The sequence below is a fragment of the Schistocerca nitens genome, chromosome 9 (assembly GCF_023898315.1).
Source record: "Schistocerca nitens isolate TAMUIC-IGC-003100 chromosome 9, iqSchNite1.1, whole genome shotgun sequence".
NCBI lineage: Eukaryota > Metazoa > Arthropoda > Insecta > Orthoptera > Acrididae > Schistocerca > Schistocerca nitens.
The window spans coordinates 230,792,197-230,804,346 of record NC_064622.1 but is presented as its reverse complement, the minus strand read 5'-3'; the positions used below and the strand labels follow the sequence as shown (position 1 = coordinate 230,804,346).

Here is a 12,150-nt window from a genome sequence, read left to right as displayed (position 1 = left end):
TCGTAGGAGGTGACTTCAATGAGCCAACAGTGTCTTCTTCGTCACTCAGTTCGTTATTTAAATGGCAGACAACAACAGGATTATTCTCCATCACGCAAATATAGTGCCACAACTGTTGAATCGATGTTGTTCGCAGCAGTGAGACAAACAGCAAAGTAGCGAAGAAGTGTTCCGAATGGTGCCGACAAGAAGCTATCATGCCACCGATAGTCTCTGTTGGCTGAGTAAAATCCGCCCTTCCAAGATTATTTTGTTTATGTAAGAGGTGCGTAAATAGAAGTTTTTTATTATTGTTTTGAAAATGAATTGTAAAAATCAATCATCTGTTGAACTTTTTCAAGAATGTGGTTGATAGTAGTCATTTCGTAAGGTGTACCATCTGCATTAAAGATTACAAACATTGCCGGGAATAGGAGTTATTTAAGAGACCACTAAAATGAGCATGGTAAAGAACTAGGAATTAGTAATAGAATTGAAAGGCGAGGAATCAGTTTGTGAGATAGAACAAGTGCAAGAGTTGCAACCAAAAGAGTCGAGAAGCTCTATAAAAATTATTTTAACACAAGTCAGTTCAAATGTAAGAAAAGAACTTGATTCTCTTTATGCACAAATGATTGCTATCGATATGCTAATGTACAGAACTTCCGAACATCGAGGTTTGAAAAATTTGTTTTTGCCTTAGACAGCAGATACGAATTGCCAGGTAAAACCACTCTTAAATGTTTACGGATCTCAAAACTATAGGAAGAGATAAAAAATATGTTAGAGAAAGCGCCAGAAAATGTAATTTTTTTAGTGTTATAACGTGCGTGAGGTAAAGCAACGCGAATGAAGGCATACTGCCACTGACTTGCCGCTTTATTAAAGACGAAAAATTAGTTTCACCCGTGTTAAAACTGACAAAAACTTTAGGTCATCACAACGCAGAATCCAGGCACATGTAACTAACGTTTTTTTAAATGTTTCTTTCTTTAACTCTTCAATGCATGCTGAGTTTCGTTTCGTCCTTGTGATCGGTACATGTCGGTTTAAGTCAAGTCGGCGTAACTTGTAAGGTATCATGGTTGCTACATAAGGTATTACTTGTCAGTTTCGTCCCTCCCCTCCCCGCCCCCACTGCCCCTCACCCATCTTATCGATAGAAATCTGAAGCCATCGTGTCATTTGCGTTCTGTTTACGAACACTGCCAACCATAACAAATCATTGAATAATTGCGTTACAGCAGGCTTAATATATTTTCTTATTCATTACTATAAATAAACAACACATTTGTACATAGATGTCTCTATGATGTGCTTCCTCAAAACATTGTTACTTCCGCGACCAAAGCTTTCATTTGTTTGTGCTATAGCAGACTAGCAAGTGAGAAACGAACGCGAACCCCAGTACCGTTTGAACCAAAATTAATACAGCACAGCAAAATCAGGTGCCAGTGGCATTACAATTACTGTCTACCGAGTATGTAAACGACTTGCTTTTGTGGCGATTTTTGCGGAAGTGCTTCCATTGTGTTAGCGAATCGGAACAGAATTAAAACTTTCGGTGCTTATAGAACAGAGTCAATATTAATGCATATATTTGCCAAAAAAGATTAACGATAGCAAGTTGTAAATATATGCCTTAGTAACCAAATCGGAACTTTCCAGTGGTAATGGAAAACTCTCAGCTATTGTGTAATGTAAGTTGTTGTATCGCCACTGCAGTGAAGACGACGAAACGCCATCTATCAGTTTCTGTCAAGTGCAAACTTGAGCGGCGCGGGCATATTACAGGAATATATTGATATGATGGTATGCTGTCCCTCGCCGCACCTTTCCTTATACTTCATTAATACCATATTGTGTTCTTTATACCGCTTCGCGCGCTTCCCCCGACGAATGGGAAACACCCAACACAACTTCTACAAGCTACACACTTAATGTCGACTGCACTAAGATAACAAGTGCTGCCGGTCTCAGCGATGTCGGACTAAGGCGCTGCAGTCATAGGCTGTGCGGCTGGTCCCGGTGGAGATTCGAGTCCTCCCTCGAGCATGGGTGTGTGTGTTCGTCCTTGGGATAATTTAAGTTAAGCCGTGTGTAAGCTTAGGGACTGATGTCCTTGGCAGTTAAGTCCCATAAGATTTCACATAAGTTTGAACATTTTTTTCTCAGCGATGTAGCACCTGTCGCACTGCAGTAGAGTGATGGCCCTTTTGTTTTGTACTGAGTGTCAACTCAACTGAGAAAAAACATAATGCGTGAAAAAGCCACCCTTGATCTCTCCAATGCAGTCTCAATCTTGTTATTGCCATGTGCAGTTTATACCGTATCTGCGGCAGTTCTTCAGCAAGCTTGCACGCCTGAAGGTAGCAGCATTGCGTGGCAGACCAATAAACACTTTGCCTCTCGCATCCCTATTCCTTATGGTACCTTCCTCTTTTCTTCTTCTTCTTCTTCTTCTTCTTCTTCCTGCTTTTCCCATGCTACTAAGACGCTGAAGCTCAACGTAACATCGACGAGTAACATATTGGCCCAATTTTTATGAGAATTATTTTTTTATATGTGAAAGTAATTTTTCAGGTTACAAGACGTTGAAAAAGGGAATTTTTTGACAATATTGTGCAAAATTTCGGATATATTGGCAGGTTACTTTAACGTTGCATTTTTTCAGCTCGTCAATCAAATCTTATTAGAATACAATATCTGTGATAAGACAGTAGTAGTGGGTTACAGACAATGCTGCAGTTACAAAAAACCTGCCTAAATCTTAAGAATTCGACATTCACCCTGATTAGCCCACTGCATCAACTTAACAGTACAAAATTGTTTCAAAGCAGAAACATTTTTCAAAATTTTATTGAAAAGAAAGACTATTGTGACTTTCCAGAATGAGATTTTCACTCTGCAGCGGAGTGTGCGCTGATATGAAACTTCGCAGGAGAGCTTCTGTAAAGTTTGGAAGGTAGGAGACGAGGTACTGGCAGAAGTAAAGCTGTGAGTACCGGGCGTGAGTCGTGCTTCGGTAACTCAGTTGGTAGAGCACTTGCCCGCGAAAGGCAAAGGTCCCGAGTTCGAGTTTCGGTCGGGCACACAGTTTTAATCTGCCAGGAAGTTTTATTGTGACTTTCTTTCCTAACTCTACACTAGCCAGTGACATACTGAGCAATGTTCAAAAAGAACAAACAAAAAAGAACTGAGACTGATAAAAGAGGGGCCGGCTCGGTGGAACAGCTCATTCCACACACTCAAAAGAATTTTGGAAGTATGAAGTGAGCTTAAGATTGCGATCAATGGAAGTTCAAAAGCACTACCTACCCTCACAGCAGAAAATTACTTAGCTACACAAGAGATAATAGATCTTCTTGAACCGTTCGAAGTAGCAACGATCTCAGGGGAGTCATACATCACCACTTCTTTAATTAGCTCTTATACAAAGTATTTCTGCAAAGTTTTCAGACTCGTAAAGCACCGTAACAACTAATGAAGGACGAAGTGCTCTGAATTCCTTGATTAAATCAGTCAATGAAAGAGTGAAACAATTTAACACATTGACTGTTAATATGCTTGTGACGTTATTAGATCCTAGCTTTAAAAACTTGTTTACGATATTTCAAGAGGCAGAGAACGCTGCAAGGATATTTCACAAAGAGTATCCTACTATCATCGCATCAACTACAAGAATAATACCTGAAACAAAAGCATCCATTAGCTGTGATTATACGTTTACTGATACGTCTAACAGTTTTAAACCGGATGATCTACTTTTTTTTGCCCAATTAGTAACAGCGTAACGTCGATGCCGTTTCACCAGTCAGTGATCCATAATTGCCCTGCATCAAGATTTTGAAAAACTTGTAATAGACAAGCATGCTTTTGTATTAGAATATTGTACAAAATCTATAGTATGTTGCGTGTAATGGCCTTTAAATTTCTGCGGTGTCCAGCGACTTCAGTTTCTGCAGAGAGGGTTTTCTCCATGGCAGTACAAACAATTACTTAGAGACACAATAGACTAAAGGAAGGAATTTAAACACCTTAAGTGTATCTTTTAATGACGTATTTTAAACAACAGACTGAAGGACAATAATTTAAATGCCTGACCTTTTATTAAACAAAATTTGCATATTTTCTATTGTTGTATTTTAAGCAATAAAAATCCGTAGAAAGGTATTTTTCATTTCAAATACCTGCTCGTCGCTATCGATAGTTAATCGATACATCTTTAGTTTTTAAACATATTATCGATAATATCGGATGCGTCAATCATTGACGTTTAAGTAACATTACAGGTAACCAAAGAAATCAGGGCTCATTGTTCCCGCGCGCCGTTCGAGAGTGGAACGGTAGAGAAACACTTGAAAGTGGTTCATTGAACTTTCTGCCAGGCACTTCGTTGTGAATAACAGAGTAATCACGTAGATGTAGAAGTAGATGTACTCCATAGCAGCGACCTCAGTAGCCATTAGTCATTCAGAAAGAGCAGAATGGGGAGCTCCGCGGAACTCACAGACTTCAAACGTGGTCAGGTGATTGGGTGTCACTTCTGTCATACGTCTGTAACCGAGATTTCGAGACTCCTAAACATCCCTAGGTCCACTGTTTCCGATGTGACAGTGAAGTGGAAACGTGAAGGACACGTACAGCCCAAAAGCGTACGGACCGAACTCGTCTGTTGGCTGACAGAGACCGCAGACATCTATTCAGACCATTACACAGGAATTCCAAAGTGCATCACGATCCACAGCAAGTACTACGACAGTTAGGCGGAGGGTGAGAAAACTTGGATTTCATGGTCGAGCGGCTACTCATAAGCCGCACATAACGCCGGTAAATGCCAAACGACGCCTCGCTTGGTGTAAAGAGCGTACACATTGGACGATTGAACAGTGAAAAAACGTTATGTGGTCTGACGAACCATGGTACACAATGTGGCGATCCGATGGCATAGTGTGGGTTGGCGAATGCCCGATGAACGTCATCTGCCAGGGTGTATAGTGCCAACAGCAAAATTCGGAGGCGGTGGTGTTATGGTGTGGTCGCTTTTTCATGGAGGGGGCTTGCACCCCTTGTTGTTTTGTGCGGCACTATCACAGCACAGGCCTACATTCATGTTTTAAGCACCTTCTTGCTTCCCACTGTTGAAGAGCAATTCCGGGATGGCGATTGGATCCTTCAAAACGATCGAGCACCTGTTCATAATGCATGTCCTGTGGCGGAGTGGTTGCACGACAGTAACATCCCTGTAATGAACTGGCCTGCACAGAGTCCTGACCTGAATCTCATAGAATACCTTTGGGGTGTGCCAGGCCTCACCAACCGACATCGATACCTCTCCTCAGTGCAACATTCCGTGGAGAATGGGCTTTCATTTCCCAAGAAACCTTCCAACGCCTGACTGAACGTATGCCTGCGAGAGTGGAAGCTGTCATCAAGGCTAAGTGTGGGCCAACACCATATTGAATTCCAGCATTACCGATGGAGGGCGTCACGAACTTTAAGTCAATTTCAGCCAGGTGTCCGGATAGTTTTGCTCACATAGTGTACTTTAGGTGGTTGTTAACACGCTAATATGGAATTGCATAACAACGCTGCAGTTTTTTGTAGTGGCAAATAACGTCAAAGAGATGTCCGTGGACAAAAAGTTAGATGCACTGCATATGATGAATAAAGAGGAACTGATGAGAAACATTGCTGCCGAATTTGGAGTTTGATCTTTAACGGTGTGTGATTTGGAAGAAAATGGATAAAATTTGATGAGCTTTGTTTCAAAATAGCGAAAAAGGACAGTTTAGACGTTAGGCAGTCGCAGGACGAACAAAAAAAAAAAAAAAAAACAAAGACTTATCTTCTAGATGGCGCAATTTTCGTGTGGTTTAGTGCAAATAGCGAGAATGGCATGCCGAATTTCGGCCAGATATTGCAGGAAAACTCGATACGTTTAAACAAGATCCAAACTTACCAGGCAGCCAGGGTTACATAGAAAGATCGACATGAAATACGTCAGCTGTCAGTGACTGACGAGGATGGCTTTCTATCTGAAGACATTATGACACACATAGAGGCAGCAACGCAGCTGGACAAAATAGTAGTTTATTTGGAATGCCAGGCAAAAACAACAACAACAACAAGCTGACGATTCGCCTGCCTGACAGTAGTGCACATAAACGACACACGAATCTGGCTGAAAAGAAACTTGATTGTTTCAGTATATAAAAATCGCCGTGATTTTTCAATATCTTATCAAAATTTGAGTGAAAGTAACGCCTAATTTGTGTATTTATCTGAAAACAAATACAGGGTCTGTGTTTATGGTATTTAAACAGTGTTATTATAATGTTTCTGAATTTTCGGATTATCCAGATTTTCGATGATCCGAATGACCTACGGTTCGATCTGGTCCAGATAAACTAGGTTCTACTGAGAAAAATCGACAGATGGCGCAGATACATCTCTCAAGTAAGTTTGACATATCACGTGAGCGTGCACAGGCCATCATTGCAGAACTCAGATACAGAAAACTGTGTGCACAGTAGGTGCCTCGAATGCTCATTCCTGACATGAAACAAAGGAGGCTGGGCGTCTGTCAACAATTCCTTTTGTGTTGTGATCCAGAGAGTGATGGGTTCCTTAAGAATACTGTGACAGGTGATGAAAGCTGGGTTCACCATTTTCATCCCGAAAACAGAAAGTATTAATGGAGTTCCGCCACAATGGGTTACCGACGCCAAGAAAGTTCACGCCCATGCCATCAGCAGGCAAAGTCGTGCTTATAGTATTCTGGGATATTCAAGGTGCTGTGTATTTGGAATTCGTGCCTAAAGGCACCTGCTACGCTACACAAGGTACTGCGAGGCACTCAGAAAACAGAAAGCACGAATTCGAAGAGTTCATCCACACATAGAGGGCCGTCTTCTTCAGCATGACAGTTCCAGACCACAAACGACCGCTGCGACATTCGCAACAATCCCACGCCTTAGGTTAACTGTCATCGATCATCCTCTATATTCCAGAATGAGATTTTCACTCTGCAGCGGAGTGTGCGCTGATATGAAACTTCCTGGCAGATTAAAACTGTGTGCCCGACCGAGACTCGAACTCGGGACCTTTGCCTTTCGCGGGCAAGTGCTCTACCAACTGAGCAAGGTTCGCAGGAGATCTTCTGTAAAGTTTGGAAGGTAGGAGACTAGATACTGACAGAAGTAAAGCTGTGAGTACCGGGCGTGAGTCGTGCTTCGGTAGCTCAGATGGTAGAGCACTTGCCCGCGAAAGGCAAAGGTCCCGAGTTCGAGTCTCGGTCGGGCACACAGTTTTAATCTGCCAGGAAGTTTCATATCAGCGCACACTCCGCTGTGAGTGAAAATCTCATTCTGGAAACATCCCCCAGCCTGTGGCTAAGCCATGTCTCCGCAGTATCCTTTCTTTCAGGAGTGCTAGTTCTGCAAGGTTCGCAGGAGAGCTTCTGTAAAGTTTGGAAGGTAGGAGACGAGATACTGGCAGAAGTAAAGCTGTGAGTACCGGGCGTGAGTCGTGCTTCGGTAGCTCAGATGGTAGAGCACTTGACCGCGAAAGGCAAAGGTCCCGAGTTCGAGTCTCGGTCGGGCACACAGTTTTAATCTGCCAGGAAGTTTCATCCTCTATATTGTCCTGACTTAGCCCAGTCCGATTTTCATCTCTTTCTAAAACTTAAAGAAAACCTTTGAGGACTTCACTTTGATAATGATGAAGCGGTGGAAGCAAGATGAGATTGGGGCTCTGTCAACAAAGTCAGAGATTCTGCAGTAACAGTATCAACAAACTTATCTCCTGTTTGGAGAAATGTTCTCGTTGCCAGCGTTACTTGTTAAGAAATAAACGTGTGGACATGAAGAATAAAGATGCAGAATGTTGATAACGTTTGTTTTACACTGAAGCACCAAAGAAACTGGTATAAGCATGCGTAATCAAATACAGAGATATGTAAACAGGCAGAATATGGCACCGAGGTCGGCAACTCCTATACAAGTATCTGGCGCAGCTTTTAGATCGGTCACTACTGCTACAATGGCAGGAGACATAGCATCTCCGTGGCAGCAATGAAGTGGGGATTTTTACGTACGACAGTAGTAAGTGGGTACATTGGGTGCACTCTTAAACAATTTTTGCACAGACAATTTAGCGAGCAAACCAACCCACCCGCAAAATAAAATATAAAAAATTAAATAAAAAAAGAATCATACAACAAATTTTTAGTTTTCTTCATTCATTTATATTTTAGTTTAATATAATCATCTTTTAAAAAATTGAAAGTCCCAGTTAGTTATTATTTTATTAAACCTTCTTGGCAAAATAATTCTAAATTTATTATCGAGCTCAATAGAAATTTTCTCTCCATATCTAGCTTTTAAAAGTTCACAATCAGTAATGTAATACAATTCATTTACTTCTAGCTCACTAATCTTTTTAAACAAATTATAATTACTTGCATTACTTAGTTTCTTCAGTAGAGTACCCATTTATATAGAATAAAAAATAATTATATTAAAAATTTTCAACCATAATTCTGTTGAGAATCGTATGTCAAATTTTTCTTACCATACATTACTAAATATGCAATTGTGTGTTTCGGAATTTTGTCATTAAAAGGGGAAACTAATTTGATTGTAGTTTTCTGTGTAACTAACACATTCGTTCTCCTATACATATTTATAACATATTAGGATAATTTTCAATAAAATTGAACGGACTCGCATTAACAGCGCCATTCAATTGCGTAGTTCTCTAGAAATCTAGGAAAGCGTCATACGCTTTTAGATAATTATTTGGTGGATCAGGATTCCACATTTCTTGTGGAAAAACTTCATTTCTCCCTTTTTTAACATAGTTATTCTGTAATTTAACATTATCGAATAAAGAAGAGTCAACTAACTGATTATTTTTCCTTTTAGTATAGAAAACAATTAAGATGAAATGAGGCGTATCAAATTCTGCATAATTATAGAAATTTGTAATATCTAATTCAAAATTTCTCTTTTCATCCAATCCAGCAATCTCTACAGTATATTGTTCAAAGAAAGTTATGGGAATTTTCGGATTTTTAAGTCTATCTTACTGTAATTCAAGCAAATATTCTGATTCAAATTTAACCACAGAAACACGAATTTCCATCGATTCTACGACAATTTTTCCTTCTTTTGGAAGTGTTGTCACATCTTCAACTCCAGCTTGGGGACGGTTTGCCCAACAAAGAATAGAATCTCCAACACTTGACGACCATGTAAAAATTACTGTTAATTCTCCTTCCCACGTTGTTTCTTTATAATCTTAAAAAAAATCCCCCAAACAGTTCTATTGATAAAGCACTTCATTTTACTTATTTTTTTATCTTTCCATTATTAAGAATATGTCCTTCCATGGTTAGCTCATTGGCTGGAGTCGAAGTCAATCGAATAAGAGCTGATGAAGAAATAAATGGAAATTCTAATCTAGACACAATATTGTTTCCTTTATTTATGGTGATAACATCGAACAGTTTTGCTACATAATTATCAATTAATTTTTTTATTGGATTTACTATCATAATTTGGATAATCTGTACCATGAGTTCCAATAATAGTGAAGTTCATGTATAATTGTGCATGATTAGGATGAACCCAACGATCTCCAATATTTATATTAATCTCTATGTTCTTGTTGGAGAGATTGATTTTTTTATTTTTGTTTTCTCATCCATAGGGAATGAGTAAAACTGATAACTCTTGACTCTGTCCATAGCTGTCACTGATTTATTAAAGAATAAAAAACATTAAGAAATTTCTAAAATAACTGTTACACAAGCACCATTAAAGTCAATCAAATTATCATTTTCATCGGTTATAGTAATTTCTAAATCTTGAATTGGATCAAAAATGGGAATATTTACAGGGTACCGTGGTTCGTGAATTATTGGCCCACCAAATCCATCACTAGGCTTGAATGAGGCAATAATATTAGTTTCTTGATGAAAATGATCACTATGCTTTACAAACACCCCATAAACCAAATTACAATTTATATTTATTAATTCGAAGGGCATAATTTTAGGAACATCTTAAGCAACAGCCTTTTCATTAGCTTCAATAATTTGATTATTAAATCTTAGTACACTGCCAATACTACCTTTTATATGCATATAAAATTTTACATCACTCGCAGTGACAACTCTATTTAAAATTTCATCTGCTTTCATGTGAATATTAGGCTTTTTCGAATGAATAAATTTTTCTAAGTTTTCCAAATTATACTGACCTGTTGGAATCTCTATTGTTTCTCCATTGCAGTAAAGTTTATTATTTTTTAGTGTGATGTTTAGAGTTAAAAAAGTTTAATAAAAACCGACTAATGCAACGTTACTATAGCTGTCCCGTATGGGTACAGTAAATTTTCTTTTGAGAACAGATGACTTACCAGTCAATTGAAATACTCTACTCATTTATTATTAAAAATTTATTTAATTAAGTGAAAACTAATTGGGAACCGAAAATAAGAATTTCAGAAAAGAAATCAAATAACAAATATGTTGTATTCTCCAACAGTTCATTGGACGTAACTTCTTCTACAATACAATAGCTGGCTGTACAATAGATGTAGACGTCCGTCGATCTAGTCGGAAATGTGGTTCCTCTCGGTCGGCTGGTACTTCGATCGGCGGTGCAGTACAGCGGCTTCGGTGATACCTTCTCGGAGACTCTGCTATAGCGGTTGACATTAGCAGCGGACGAAGACTGGTCTGCCCCCTTTTTTTTTTCCTTTATTGATTTTCAAATCCCCCCGAAGAGACTGGTCTGCCTGCGACCGGCCGGGCCTATATAGTGAGCTGGAGCCAATAGAAACCTTGCGTATGAATCCGTGGCCGGATATGTCGCGGCGACCTCTGCAAGGAAAGGTTCCTATTAATCGACTGGAATCTTCGGCGTGTTTACCTGATGTCTTCGCCTGTTTGGCTGTTGGTTTGTTTCCCTCATAGCGTGGCTGATATGCGGTGCTGCCTGCCGTTTAGGGGAACCCGATGGCACACAGTACAAAATATGGTAAACTTTTACCAAATTCATTATTAACAACAAACATGTTTTAATGATTATTGGTGAAAACAATGAGCCACGAACACTCTTCTGAATTTACACACTTCTGCTGGCCACCTCTTCGTACTCTTTCGGATTTGTGGACAGCCCTGCAGGATTCATGGTGTCAGTTCCCTCCAGCACTACTTCAGACATTAGTCGAGTCCATTCCACGTCGTGTTAAGGCACTTCTGTTTGGTCACGGGGGCCCTAAACGATACCAGGCAGGTGTACCAGTTTCTTTTTCTCTTCGGTTTTACACACTGTATAATCTTTTAGTTTTGTTGGAACTTTGGTATTCGAATGTCACCGTCCTTTCTCCCGAGGAGCATTCGCGGCTGGAGCAAGAGAACGATTAGGTGACATAGTACATAGTACCCTCCGCCACGGCTGTTAAGATGTAATTGTAAATGTAGTAAAATGATGTACCACACACATGATAATCTTGCAGGTTGGACAAAATATGTGGTAACTCATGTGTGAGTGGCTGAGCTGGTGCATGTGTTACCTGGTACCGCGTTTGCTTCAGAGCGAGCGGCTGCCCGCGTCGGCGTTCAGCTGCGACTGGCCGGCCGCAGACGGCCGCTTCCGCCGGCTGCTGATCGTCTTCTGCGTTCGCTCCTCGCAGGCGCTCGTCATCCGCGTCTGCGGCCTCTACTCGCTGTCCAGGGAGACGCTGCTCCAGGTGGGCGCCACTGTCCCCGTAGCTTAGTTACGTCGCCACTCGTGAACCGTTTATTGTTTCAGCAGCACTGTTCATTTGGGCACGTAATTCAACCACGTAATTATTTAACTTGTGATAATTCTTACTGGTAGAAGCCGACCTTGGGGAAGATTAGTTTGGATTCCGTAGAAATGTTGGAACACGCGAGGCAGTACTGACCCTACGACTTATCTTAGAAAATAGATTAAGGAAAGGCAAACCTACGTATCTAGCATTTGTAGACTTTGAGAAAGTTTTTGACAATGTTGACTGGAATACTCTCTTTCAAATTCTGAAGGTGGCAGGGCTAAAATACAGGGAGCGAAAGGCTATTTGCAATTTGTACAGGAACCAGATTGCAGTTATAAGAGTCGAGGGGAATGAAAGGGA

At 40.3% G+C, this 12,150-nt stretch overlaps 1 protein-coding gene across 1 annotated transcript in view; it reads left to right on the top strand.

Moving 5' to 3' along the window:
* Positions 1–11,769, top strand: part of LOC126204147 (uncharacterized) — a 96,637-nt gene extending 84,868 nt beyond the window's left edge. Inside the window, exon 7 of the mRNA XM_049938556.1 lies at positions 11,587–11,769. Coding sequence (XP_049794513.1) covers positions 11,587–11,769 — 183 coding nt within the window. The remainder of the gene's footprint in view (positions 1–11,586) is intronic.
* Positions 11,770–12,150: the final 381 nt, after the last annotated feature.